Source organism: Tenebrio molitor, chromosome 8 (genome assembly GCF_963966145.1).
Source record: "Tenebrio molitor chromosome 8, icTenMoli1.1, whole genome shotgun sequence".
NCBI lineage: Eukaryota > Metazoa > Arthropoda > Insecta > Coleoptera > Tenebrionidae > Tenebrio > Tenebrio molitor.
In genome coordinates this window covers 5,555,514-5,568,389 of record NC_091053.1, presented here as the reverse complement: position 1 = coordinate 5,568,389, position 12,876 = coordinate 5,555,514, and the positions used below count along the sequence as shown (strand labels likewise).

General features: G+C 35.0%; 1 protein-coding gene across 2 annotated transcripts; it reads right to left on the bottom strand.

The window, feature by feature from the left end:
• Nucleotides 1-4,246: 4,246 nt before the first annotated feature.
• LOC138136219 (transient receptor potential cation channel protein painless-like) lies at nt 4,247-11,675 on the bottom strand. Of its 2 annotated transcripts, XM_069055288.1 has the most exons (4): nt 11,468-11,674; nt 6,339-6,437; nt 6,123-6,278; nt 4,247-6,022 (listed from the first exon to the last, which is right to left on the bottom strand). In XM_069055288.1, the coding sequence occupies exons 1-4, from the start codon at nt 11,486-11,488 to the stop codon at nt 4,451-4,453; spliced, it is 1,848 nt and encodes a 615-aa protein (XP_068911389.1). In that variant the 5' UTR covers nt 11,489-11,674; the 3' UTR covers nt 4,247-4,450. The 2 variants fall into 2 exon arrangements, with proteins under 2 accessions (XP_068911389.1, XP_068911388.1); XM_069055287.1 differs by lacking the exons at nt 4,247-6,022; nt 6,123-6,278; nt 6,339-6,437 and adding an exon at nt 6,476-9,594 and having other exon boundaries at nt 11,468-11,675.
• Between the last annotated feature and the right edge of the window lie 1,201 nt (nt 11,676-12,876).

Here is a 12,876-nt window from a genome sequence, read left to right as displayed (position 1 = left end):
ATATTTTAAGCGTGTTCCACACACGAGTCAGTTTTATAGCAATCAGTGCTTGAGTTATTAACTAAAATAAAATGTTTATTATTTTAAATTGAGACATTCACCAACACGTCACAATGCTGTTGAATTTTCATGTAGTGGAAATAAAAAGTTAGGATATTTAGGCGATTTTAAATTTTTTGTTAATCATATTTCTTTCTTTACAGAGCATTATATTAAATTTTTCTCAAGGACATGCGTCGATTTGGCAAAATTGTTTTTAGTCACAGTCACTGGGCGTATAAGATTATAAACAGATTGTTTATTATTTAACCAATATAAATCAACAAATGGGGGATCTTCCATAAGTGAACAGAGAACAGGCTATACTTTTCAAGGACTCACCCTGTCTACACAAACCTGAGCACACTAAATCGCTCACAGTAGCACCAATTCTTTAAGTTGCAACATTCAAAGCTTTCACTGCTCTCTTCAAATCAGTTGAAACAAGAAACATACATTTTAATTAACTAAAATATAGGTTTTATTAATATAGGATTTGATTTTAATAAATATATACATACATAAATATAACTATAAAAAATAAATCTCTTCCAGTGGGGTAGTCTCCGGTAGGGCACCACGAATGCTGGCTGCGTTTCCTCGTTGGATAGCCAAAGAAATACGTTGGCGAAGGAAATATTTCGCCTTCAAATCACCGCTTTCAGCTATTAATTTTGAACCGACGTTATCAATAAAGGAACTTGCTTCTTTGCACCAAGGACCTAAAGTTTCGAAAGCAAGAGCTTTGAAGATGAAGTTAGCAGATTTCAAAGATCTATATTTATTGTGTTTTTTAACACATTCAATTTCTGCTGCGGCTCCAGAACACATTGATGGTATGGTTTAAGTATGATGACGCTAGGGTATCAACACAAGTAACGTCCCATATAAGACGTTGACCCTTTGACCACGGAATAAGGGTTGCTCCGTCTGGTCTCTTGCCATCATCACGGGATAAACCATTGGGTTCAAGGGTGCAATGAAAATGAGCGGATATAAGGCTCGTTGAATAATAGAATTAAGTTCATTATGTCTTGGAATTCTTCCCAAGCTTTTAACGCAGCTAAGACCGTGAAAACCAGTTTCGACTACAAATATGGTTTTCAAAAAGACGGCAACCCAGTCTAAGGCCAACAGAAGTTTGAAAATCTTGCTTGTCTAAACAAGTACCGATGTTCTTAGATGGAAATGCATGTAACCAAGCACCTGATTCACGTTGTTGGATCGCTTTAAAACGTGCTTTGTCAAAATCTGAGTCAAATTGAAGTTCACTCTCAATGATTCTTTTTATATTTATCATATCCCAGGATTTCTGAATTTTTAAACTTGATGGAGTTTCGTTATTTACTGACAGCCACTTATTCAAAGCTTCCTCATAATAGTGTACTTGAATCTTAATATCCATAAAGGGGAGTAAAGAAGACATAAGATCTTGAACACCATGAGAAGAACTTGCTTGTAACCATTGTTTGGTATTTAGACAAATGTTTAAAATATATTCAAGACTTTCTTTGAGTAAAGAGTCATATCTTCTAGTAAAGAAGAGAATTTCCAAAGAGCACAAGTACGCAGAAAATATGACATTTTTGGAATGAAAAGACAATTTTTTAAAGGAAAATAAGCCACATGTGGATTAATTTGTTCGAGTCGAGAAATAAGAAGATTCAATTTATGTTGTTTGATTTTGAAATGATGGACATGAGCTTCTTCAAAAATTGGAGCTCCTAATAATTGAAGGTCATCTTTTGAAGTTATACGAATACCTGGACATATTTTTTCGAATTTACTAACAATACTTGAGTCGATACGTTGAGAACAAAAGAAAATTTCACATTTGCTTGTATTCACCTTAAGAACAATTTCAGCAGCCATTTTAATGATAGTATGAAAATCGTTTAATACAGTTTCGGGCGAATCTGAAAGAGTGGCATCATCTAGATACCAAATGTTTAGTTTCGAAAGTAAATTATTGACCAAAGGTTGAACTGTAATACTAAAAGACATTGGACCACAAGGATCACCTTGCTGAACACCAACCTCTGATGATATTGTTTTATTACCAAAAAAAAGCAAAGAAGGGAACCGATAACTTTGGTATAGAAACGGATATATAAGAGGAAAATTATTTTTAATTGGGATAAGCATACTATCTCTCTCGATAGAATTAAATGCATTTTCAAAATCGATTTTAAGTAAAATGTTATCTCTATTTTCAGGAATGTTGATAAATGTACGAACTGAATGTATTGCTGCCTCGCAGCCTCTTTTTGTAGCAACACCAAGTTGGTGAGGAGCTAAGTATGATTGAATTTGATTGCTCTGGTTAACACAAACTATGCGAGCAACTAGTCTTCTCAATGCACAACCAATAGCTATAGGTCTGATACCTCCATCTTTCTTTGATAATGCACAAAGAGATGCACCATAAAAAATTGGCTGAATTTCTTCAGGAATCTTAGCAGCGAGGATAAAATTGCAAAGGCTAGTTAATGAAGTCAAAGCTCTTTTACCAGCTTCTCCAGCGGAGAAGGAAATCATGTCCTTTAAGGGTTTACCTGATTTGAAATGGTAGAAAAACGGTGGTTTTTAAACATCCATATCTTTAAAACCACAACAGATGAAGGCAAGGTCCTTTTTTTATTTGAAAGATACATCTTTCCTATAGGGCCCCATACTTTTCTTTTTTCGATTTCGTTAAAAATAACAATAAAATAAATTGCAATTTGAGGACTATGCAGGAAGCTGTAACACTAAAACCTAATTCGAAATTAACAAAAAAAAAAGTATGGGGCCCTCGGAAATTGAATTTTAAAGCGTTTGGTGCCATCACCGTGCTTCCAAAAAAATCACAGATCTTTTTATACACAAACATACGTACGTACGATTTTACCACTAAATTCACATTTGAACGTTTATTTGGAAGACGAAAATATCTGAAAGCTTAGTAATGAGATTTGCTGATTAACTACACCTTTTGGCAGGTACTTATGTATTTCAGGTAAAAGTAAGCCAACTGAAAAGCCATTTTTTTTATTTCAAACATTTCAAATAATGCAACCCAAACTACATGAATTCTGAAATTTTCATCAGGTAAACCCTACCCTTAAGAACTGTGGTCGCATTCCGTCGATTCCAGGTGCTGAGCCGTTTGAAAACGAATTGATGCCTTTTAAAACTTCTGACTCGTTTAAAGACAGATTATGATTATTATTTTCAGGAGGATCAGGATATGAAAGATGACGGGAAGGTTTTGGGTGTTTCTTTTTCAATTCTTGAAATACAGTATCATCAAATGAGGCCAATGATTCTTCAGAGCTTAATAGTTTGATTGCTCCTTTGATGTCAAAATCGTTGACTTTTGCTTCGATCCTTGTTGATAATGATTTAGAAATATTTTTTCTTGATTTTGAATTTGTTGAAGGTGGGTTATTAAAATTTGAAATGTTAAGCTTGATTTTAGAGGTTAAGTTTTTGGTATTAGATTCGTTGATATTAAATGCTTTGTAAGAAAAAAGAAGCAAATTTTCCCATGCAACAGCTGAGTTCGTTTTGACGCAATAATTGATGACAGAAGACAGTTTATCAGCTGACGAATATCTTGCTCCCTTCGGAATTCTTCTTATAGTATGAATTTTTTGTTTATACGCCATTAATTTTTCACTAATAGAGTTTGTTGGTGCGAATCCATTATTACTAACGTCATTTATTTGCTCTTGATGGAATTTTTCAATATGTGTCTTGAGTACATTTATCATTTTTCAATTATCAAATTATCGACACTTTTTATAATCATAAAAAAGAAATAAGAGAATTTTTAAATTGTAATATCTTTGGATTTGAATTTGGTGTCGAGTTCTGTGTTCCGTCGTAAGTTTGCTTGTTTGCTTTCACCCTTAAGTGTAAAGCTTTTTCAAGAAATTTCCTCGTTTTTCCTTTTTAGCAAGACAAAGTGAAGATGTTGTTTTCCATCATCGCCAAGCATTTTCATGTCGTTGATATTTAGGACCACATATTTGTTGTCGTTTCTTCGCTTTTTTCAATTGCTCTCGAGCAGTCTTCTCCGAGACTGCGCTTCGACAATAATGACTAATATAATGGAAATATTAAAGCATCGTGATAAAGTTTCGCTTGCGAAAACGACGGAGAAAAAAGCGTAAAAGATCTGTTTTGGGGGAATACTGACGCAAAGAAATGTAACACATTTAGACCGCTTTTTAATTTGCATTTATTTATATTCTCTAAAATTTAAAAATACAATATAATATTATTATTACTATTATTATTTTGAATAACACACCTTCACCCTATTACAACAACTACTGTCCGTCAAAATTGTTTATAGAATATTTTTCTGTAAGTTCCTCATTGAAAATTTGCCACTCATATCACCAGTGAAATGGAAAAAAAAAAATTAAAGCTTCGGTGGTACTTGTACCAGCGTTGGACACCCCTTAATGTTAACCAAGTAGGACAACTTCTCTGCATTCCGCTCAATATCTTTCTTCTTAAAATATTCGTTGATATTGTTAACAGCGTCCTTTTTGAACACCAAAATGTTGTCAACAATGTCGCCAGTTATTGGCATATCAAGGTCCCTGAAGGAATAATCCTTGAAGAACATGTTTAGCAAGGCATCGGGTTTTAATTTTTTCAGATAATCGTCATTGCAATCGACAATTTCATTCAATTTCACCGGAAAATCCAACACTTCGATAGAAATAGAATTCAAGATGTTGCGGCAAATTAACTGTGACTTAGCTTTAACATTTTGAAGGTTGAAGAAGACGTTCAAGTGTTCTGGAAAATAACTCTGATCGATTTGTAAATTGGTTGTTATGATAAATTTCAGAGATATATTTTCACTTTTGAGAAAACTTATTACTTTGATTATCGACGAAAGATGTTTTTCGGTTTCCGTTGTCAGAATTAAGGGGATGCGACCAGTTTTCCACCGAGCCAATGCTTTACTTATGATGTCTTTTTTGTTAACTCTTAATTCCGCGGAAATGTTCGGATTGGATCCAATTTCTGGTGTTAGGATTTGATTCGGAATGGCGTAAAGTTTATTGACGATGTCAGAATCATTTCTGATGATAATTATGTCAAAGATTTCGACAGTGTCTTTCCACAATTGTAAATAGTTTTCTTCAATCCTCTCTTCGATGAGGCTTTCTGGTGGTATCAGATACGATTCTAAGAGTAGTTCCCCAACTTTTACCAAAATATCCGTCTTGGTCAACTTGTTAGTTTTACTAGTCTGATTCGTCCTGAAGTATTTCCCAATATACTTGATAATATCGTTAGAAATATCTTTACTGCTGTCAAATTTGTCTTCAATCATCATTTTTATCAGTTCTCTTAAACCGGATAATTTCGTCTGATTTTGAAACAATCTGAACTTATTTAAATCGTCATTCAGATCCTCATCTTCATGATTCAATATCTTGAATATACAAATATCATCAGGATCGTCGGTAGTGTTCAACAAATCGTTCTCCTTGTATGGCGGAATTAACACTTTTCTATCACTCCACGATTTTTTGTCGTTGTCATTCTTCCACCCCTTGACAATACTTGCATCATAAGTAAATTTAGGATTATTATCCTTCTCCACCATCAAATTCGAAACCGTGAACAACTTGAAAAATGTCTTCTCATAATTATTTTTGCTCTGCAGTTCCTTCAACGTCTCGCACAATTCCTTGATGCTGAAATCTCCCTCTTCAGCACTCAGAGTTGAAATTGTAACGTTGTTCCTCGTCTGAATTTGTCTGCACTCAATGACGTGTACTTCAGTAACGTCTTGATTTGTCACCTCCATTACAATGTCTCCAAAATCCTTCCAGTTGACGTCGTTTATCGACACATTGAAATCTTTGCTGTAGTTAGCAAGAGAGTACCGCAAAGTAAAAAATGCAGTTAGCGTTATTATGTACAACTGATCTTGTTTGAGAAGGTTTTTCTCATATTTTTCTCTGGGTTTCTGGAAATTGATAATTGAAAATTTTTGGGTAATAAAAATAAACTTTTTGTCTCATGGTACCATATCAGTTAAACACAACTCTTATCTAAAGAGTACTTACATAAGTACTAGTTCCTTTCTTCGTTTCTTCCTTTAATTTCTTCAAGGCTGCTTGATGTTCTTTTATTCGATTGTGGTGTCGTCTTGATTGTCCATGGACAAAATTCGCACCACATATTTTACAGCTAATATCTATAATACCATCGGCAGCGTCATCCTGAAAAAAAAAACGCCTAACTAAAAGGCCCTTTCATTAAAAACTAATTTTCTGACTTACAGAGGGTACTATGCTTTGTTCTTGATCGAATGTGGAAGAGGTCTGATCGTTTATTTCTATCAACTGATTGTTTTGATAGTGGTCACCAGTCTCTGCCATCTTCGGAAAAAATTAAATTTGTTTTATTGAAACACCAATAAATTAAGAATTTATTTATTTTTGATTGAAAAAATTATCAAATTCACATAGATAGAAGATAGAAGGCACAATTTATTTGACAGTATTTTACCAAATTATTAAATAAATAACACTTTTTGGAAGAATTTTCGATAAAAATTAAAATTAAACAGTCCAATAGATAACATTCTATATTTAAAATATGTGACCAAATTTACTTTATTTAAAAATATTTCAACCAGATAGAGCTCCACCATATTTTGCAACATGTGTATTAGTTTTTTTTAATGCTTTTAATTAATAGTAATCAAACACAAACTTGTTCATAAAAACGGTAAAGCAAGAAATCGAGTTCTTACATAAAATTATTCAAAACTTTGAGATGACCGTCTAATTCCTGTCATCATCTATTTTTGTGGAGTCCAACTTTCATAACTTCCGTAATTTCGTGAAGGTTTTTGAGTCTTTCTTCGACCAATTCAAGTTTCTCCAACACAGCTGAATTAACGTGGTGTCGATTACCTTCGTAACTTTGTTCGTTAACTTTCGCTGTTATGTATCTGTACAACTTCTTCAAGGAATCTTGTCGTTTTTCCCTCTTGGTTAAGATAAAGTTTAAATGTTCTTTTCCGTCATCGTCAATCATTTTTTTGTTGTTGATATTTACGACCACATATTTATTGTCTATGAAATGATCTCTCCCGCTATGTAAACGATTTAAAATACAGTTGGGTAAATATCTAAGATAAGCACTATCCAGGAACTTCTCAAATCTCACAACAAAACTGGCTCTTTTCAATTGTTCGAAGAGTTTGACGCGTTTATTCAAATTTGCCATGTCGGTGACGAGCAAACCCAGTAGCAAATTATGCAAAATAATGGTCATGAACAGTACGAACAATAACAGAATCAATTTCGAAAATAGTTCTTTGTTTGAAAAATTATGGAACGAATCTTGACTAGTACCATTCGAAGAAGACTCCCTCCTCCATGGTGTTCCCATGTAGTCTAAATTTCCGGTGAATAAGATAATTGTTTCGAAAATTTTGTTGCCCAATTCGGTCCAAAATGCTTGGTCCGAATTGGCAAAGAGAATGTAGAAGCAGATTGCGAAAGCTACGAATTGGATGAAGTAGAACACTATGTACATCAGATAGAAGACAACTGTACGGAGGATGATGATATATTTGGCAAATTGTGGCACTTGTTCCAACAACAAGAGAAGTACAAGATTGCTGCTTAAAATTGACAATACTTCTGCAAAGTCAACCCAATTCGCGTCTACAGAATATACCAAAGATGTCGTTACTGTGAATAAAAATTCTGCATAATTATTAAATTCCGAAAAATAGGAGCCAGCGGATGCCACAAGTTGAAAGAATTCTTTAGCCACGAACAGCAATAGAAAAATCCACCCTAAGCCATACACAAAACTTACAGCGGGATTGGACACTTTGTTGAATTTACAAAGAATGTAGACGTTCAGGAGCAAATAAAAAATAACGTAACAGAGCAAATTTAGATAAAAATATTTTATCTTCATAAAGCGCAGCTTCTCCCACTTCTGCATGATCAAGATTTTAAAGACGAGATGATTCAAACAGACGTTGAGTACCGGTGAAGACACAAACGTTCTTAAAACTTGTTCGACCGAACCGTTGTTGATGAAACTGTCATAATTTATGCAAATCTTGTCCTCTTGTTGCTCCACACATTCGTCCAAATGTTTTTGTATCACCTCTGGACCGATCTTTTCCAGTGCTTTGTTAGTAATGTCGCTGTTCCACCAGCACAAGAATTTCGACTGTGCGATATCACTCGATCTATTCAAAGATCCGGAAAACTTCAACAATAAGAGGACGTTCTCTTTGTTAAATCGCGTCAAACCGCTCTCTAGCTTCCATATTTGGTTCAGTATTACTATTCCCTTTTCGTCGAGAGGTGTTTCTGAAGTGAGGAGTCGGTTGAGTACGATGGAGAGGGTGCAGTTCAAGTCGATGTCGTCTGTGGTGGACTCCAATAACTCGACAATGGCAGGACAGAGTGTGTTAGGGTCGAATGTGATTTGGGTGCGGCCTAAAATCACGGCTATTAAAGGGTAGTACCCTTTGACGATCGCCGCTTGCAGAAGAGTCTTCCCGTCTTCGAATTTCCTCAAAGTGAAGTCGATGTCAGCGCCGTTGTCTAGTAAATGTTGGATGCATTTCACCATTCCGTTTTGGCAGAAGATCTGGACGAGACGGTTGGCTGTGGTGTCTTGGTAATGAAGTGGAGAATCGGATTCACATCTCGCCTGCTCTTGATGCCAAGCGATCAAACCTCTGCGGAAGCAGTACTGCAATAAAGTGCAACTTGAATTGGCTACGCTATCACCATCGATATTTTCATTGGTCTTTAATATATCCCTTATTTTCCCGCCGTTATATTTCAAGAAGGCTTCTTCGTCTCCTGATTTCAGTAGTCGGAACAAAATCTTCGTATGTGTGCTAGGTTGTTTAGGCAACGCTTTAGTTTTTAATTTTCTAATTTTCTTTCTACCTCTCAAGAGCTCTCGAGCACTCTTCCCTGAGACTGTGCCTCGACAAGAATCAAGATCTATATCGTCTTTTTCCAGCAGCATCTTCACTATTGTAAAATATTTGCGCTTGATGGCGATCAAAAGAGGTGTGTCGTTCCAGAAGTTGTTGTGGTTCACGTCGATGCCTGCGTCTATTAAAATTTCGGCACACTTCACAATCCTCTCTTCTTCTTGGTTGATGATTTTCGACGTCTTCAGATCAGTACCATTTTGACAAGTTATGTTGAAAGACTGGCCTAGGACCCCATGGTCCAACAAGATATGTAAAGCGTTCTCTGATAACATGGTCAGAGTGTTAATTTTATCTCTGGGTAGTTTGTCACATATTACTTTCAATTTGTCTGGGTCAGTGGTACGAGCAGCGTAGTGCAAGGCTTCCCAACCGTACCAATCAGGATTAATAGAATCGATCTCAGCTCCTTGCTGTAACTTCTGCGCAATGGTTTCAGAGCTAAGTGTTGCAATTCCATCTGCCCACCACAGATCTGATTTAGTAGGATCTACGTCTATTCTGGTTTTAGGATCTACGTTTATTCTGGTTTCAGGATTTACGGGGAGTGGCTGCAATAAAAATTATTACTTTAAATAGTAACCGGTCTATTGTCGGTACATCCAAAAAAAGAAGTCATCAAATAATGTGATATTGCACTCAACAACGAAAAACTTGTACACGTATTTCTATCTATCACAATCTGAATTATCGTTTAATCACAAATTGCAAAAATGGTGGAGGCTTCGAAGTTTGATTTAAATGTTGACAAATGTCTGTTGTTTTACCAATTTGTGAAATATTTATAAAAATAATTTCTCGTATTTTTAAATGTTTCCCAAAAATTAGTGTTTTACGTACTTTGTTACATTGTTATCTTTGCTGTAACTCTACTTATGCCAAATATGCAACACACTGTACACGCGGTTCCGGAGACAACATCCGTACAAAGTAGAAGAGTAAGGCCGGCCTGAGATATGACATTCGGTGGGGATGCGCTAGACGAAAAACAGTGGGACGAGTCCATCTTTCGTAAAATAGGAGTGTTCAACAGATTAAAAATCAGCTGATTCTTACTGTGACTGCTATTCTCTGCTGTGACCGGTTTTGCCACGCCACTGGAATATTTTGTTTGCGCAGATTTCCCCCACCAAATGTCATATCTCAGGCGGGCCTTACTCTATGACAAAATCGGAGTTGTTTCGAACCTGCAATTGGATTTCCAACTGACCACTGCAGTCAAAGATTCTGCTCAACACTTGCTGATTTACATTTATCTTTCCTGTGTAAGTGAATTTAAAAACGCAACAGAAAAACTAACCCTTCAACCCAAACATTTGGCTCATAAATTAGGTATATTCGAAAAAATCTTTGATTCGGAGGTAATTTTTTACACAAATCAGACAGTGTAGCACGCTGAAGACGACGCCCGTGGTTAGAGCCCCTCGTCATGATCGAGTTATGGGAAAAGAAACCCCCTAATTCGAGCCAATAACCTTTCACTCGAACCGCTCAAGAACCTGACTCGGGATATTCTGTGTACTTTTCGTTGGAACAATCAGTTATTTACTCTGACATATTTGAAACGTTTTCAATAGTAATTTTATTTAGAAAAATTGTATCAAGTATATTAATCGGCCGTATTTCCAAGATGGCGGTCGGGAAGTCCCCTAATGTACTATGAGAGTCCTAACAAAGCCTTTTTTTCGAAAAAATGTTTTGAAAAATGAAGCTGTGATTGTGAAAATCTGTTATCGCAGCGAGGTGAAGAATTTAATCTTCACCTAATCTTCATCTAATCTAATCTAATTAACATGTAATGACTTTGTAATTTATAAAATTTTTGTATGAATTGGCAATATATTATAAAAATTTATTAATTTGTTCAATTATTTTACCCGCTTTTTTTCAGTTTATTCTAATATAATAATTAATCAACTTAAGTACATAACATTTTTGGTTTACAATACAAAAATTTCCGATAATAATGCCGAATCTGGAAAAGTGCCCCGAATACTTGCAGCGTTTCCACGTTGAATAGCAAGGGAAATCCTCTCGAAAAGTAATTTCTTTGATTTTGAATCGCCTGATTCCGCGATAAGTCGGTTTCCGATGACATTAATGAAATCGATGGCTGCTTTGCACCAAGGGCCTAAGGTTTCAAAGGCTAAACCTTTAAATATGTAATTTGACGAAATCTGAAACTTCAGAAGTTTTCAAAACTTAACTGTCTGCAAGTGTATCTACGATAAAAATTAATTTGTCTCGAAGTATAATTAGAACTGAAATTTTCTTGCACTTTATCTTGGCGGGGATTTTACGCAATGATGTCATAAATAAGGAATGATGAATAACACAATAAACACTGTTGAAGGTTGAAGCATCAAATCAACATTGTGATGATTAGTTTTTGATGCAAGAAAATCACTAAAAATATCTACTTACTTGATAAAAAGAACGTGACATGACTTCACACTCTTCACAGTTAAATCAAATTAACTAAAATTTGTTTTGAATTAAATAAAAAATCAGTAACAGATAAACTTATCATTGGGTATCGTAATATTTACTATTTGCAAATAAATCTGGGAGATTTTAAAGATTATTTACTCCCATAAAGAATTACAAATTTATTGTTAAAGACAACTTGTACGTCGACGAAAAAAGTTAAGTAAATCAAGTTATCGTATCTTATTGACATTTTCACTACTTGTCAATAAACAAAATATTTAGTTATTTACCTAACGTATCCTGGAAGATAAATTTCCTGCGCAATCACTTTGTTTAGTTAGTGCAAACGCGACAAATTACTTTCCGCAAAAGTTAGGTACCAAATTTTGTGTAACGAATAGCTCAGTAGTATTGTAGTTTCAATTTGGTTGTAGGTCGTAAAATTTTATGGTACTTTAAGTTAAAGATCTTGCGGGGCTTATAAATCCTAGTTTACCACTAGCAGGTAATATTTTAAGCAGGGTTGTATTGTACATTTGGTATATTTGCATTGTACAGCAAACGGCACGCGCCGCTTCCCAACCTTTTTAAACCCAACCATTGTGCCCGTTAATCGCTCATAATATCCAATAAAATTTTACGACCTACAACCAAATTGAAACTACAGTATATTGTTATACGAGTTGCACAAGACAGTCTATTGTCGAACGAGAGGGTTTAGAGCACTCCTCGCTATGCTCGTCATGCTTGTGAAACGAGTGTAACATGCTATATGCCATTCACGATGTTTTGGCATAAGGGGAGGCTATGATTTCATTTTTTAACGTTGGATACATGTTTGATTTCTGTCATTTCTGCTGTCACTAAAATGCCTGACATGCGGACCTATCAAGATGAACGTAACATGTTGCCGAATTTACCGTAATCATAATTAAGCGACATTAATACGTATTGATGGTGTTTGTATTAGACTGCAGAACATATTTTCAGTAAGTTACAGTGAAGTCAAGTTCTTTTTATGTATAAATTGAATCGTAGGTGAGTACAAGATAAATATGTAGCACGGATAGTGAAGGAAGAAACAACGACCCAATTGAAATGGCATAGGAGATTTGTAAGACCTATTATAACTTCGCGATAGAGTTGTGAATTTATGGCTTGAGTCTATTTTGAAATGTACTCCTGAAATTTGCCAACATTTTTGTAGATATTGTGAAGAACTTATTTCGGAAGATTGGGCAAAATTAATTGGAAATCTTTCATTTGAAAACGTTCTTCCTTTAATAATTTCATTAGGAGAATCTGACTCGGAATTTGATTGGGATTTTGATGCAGGTAATGATGATTCAGAATTTTCTAATGAAATTATGGAAGTTGAATAGTTTTGTTCTTTTTTGTCATGG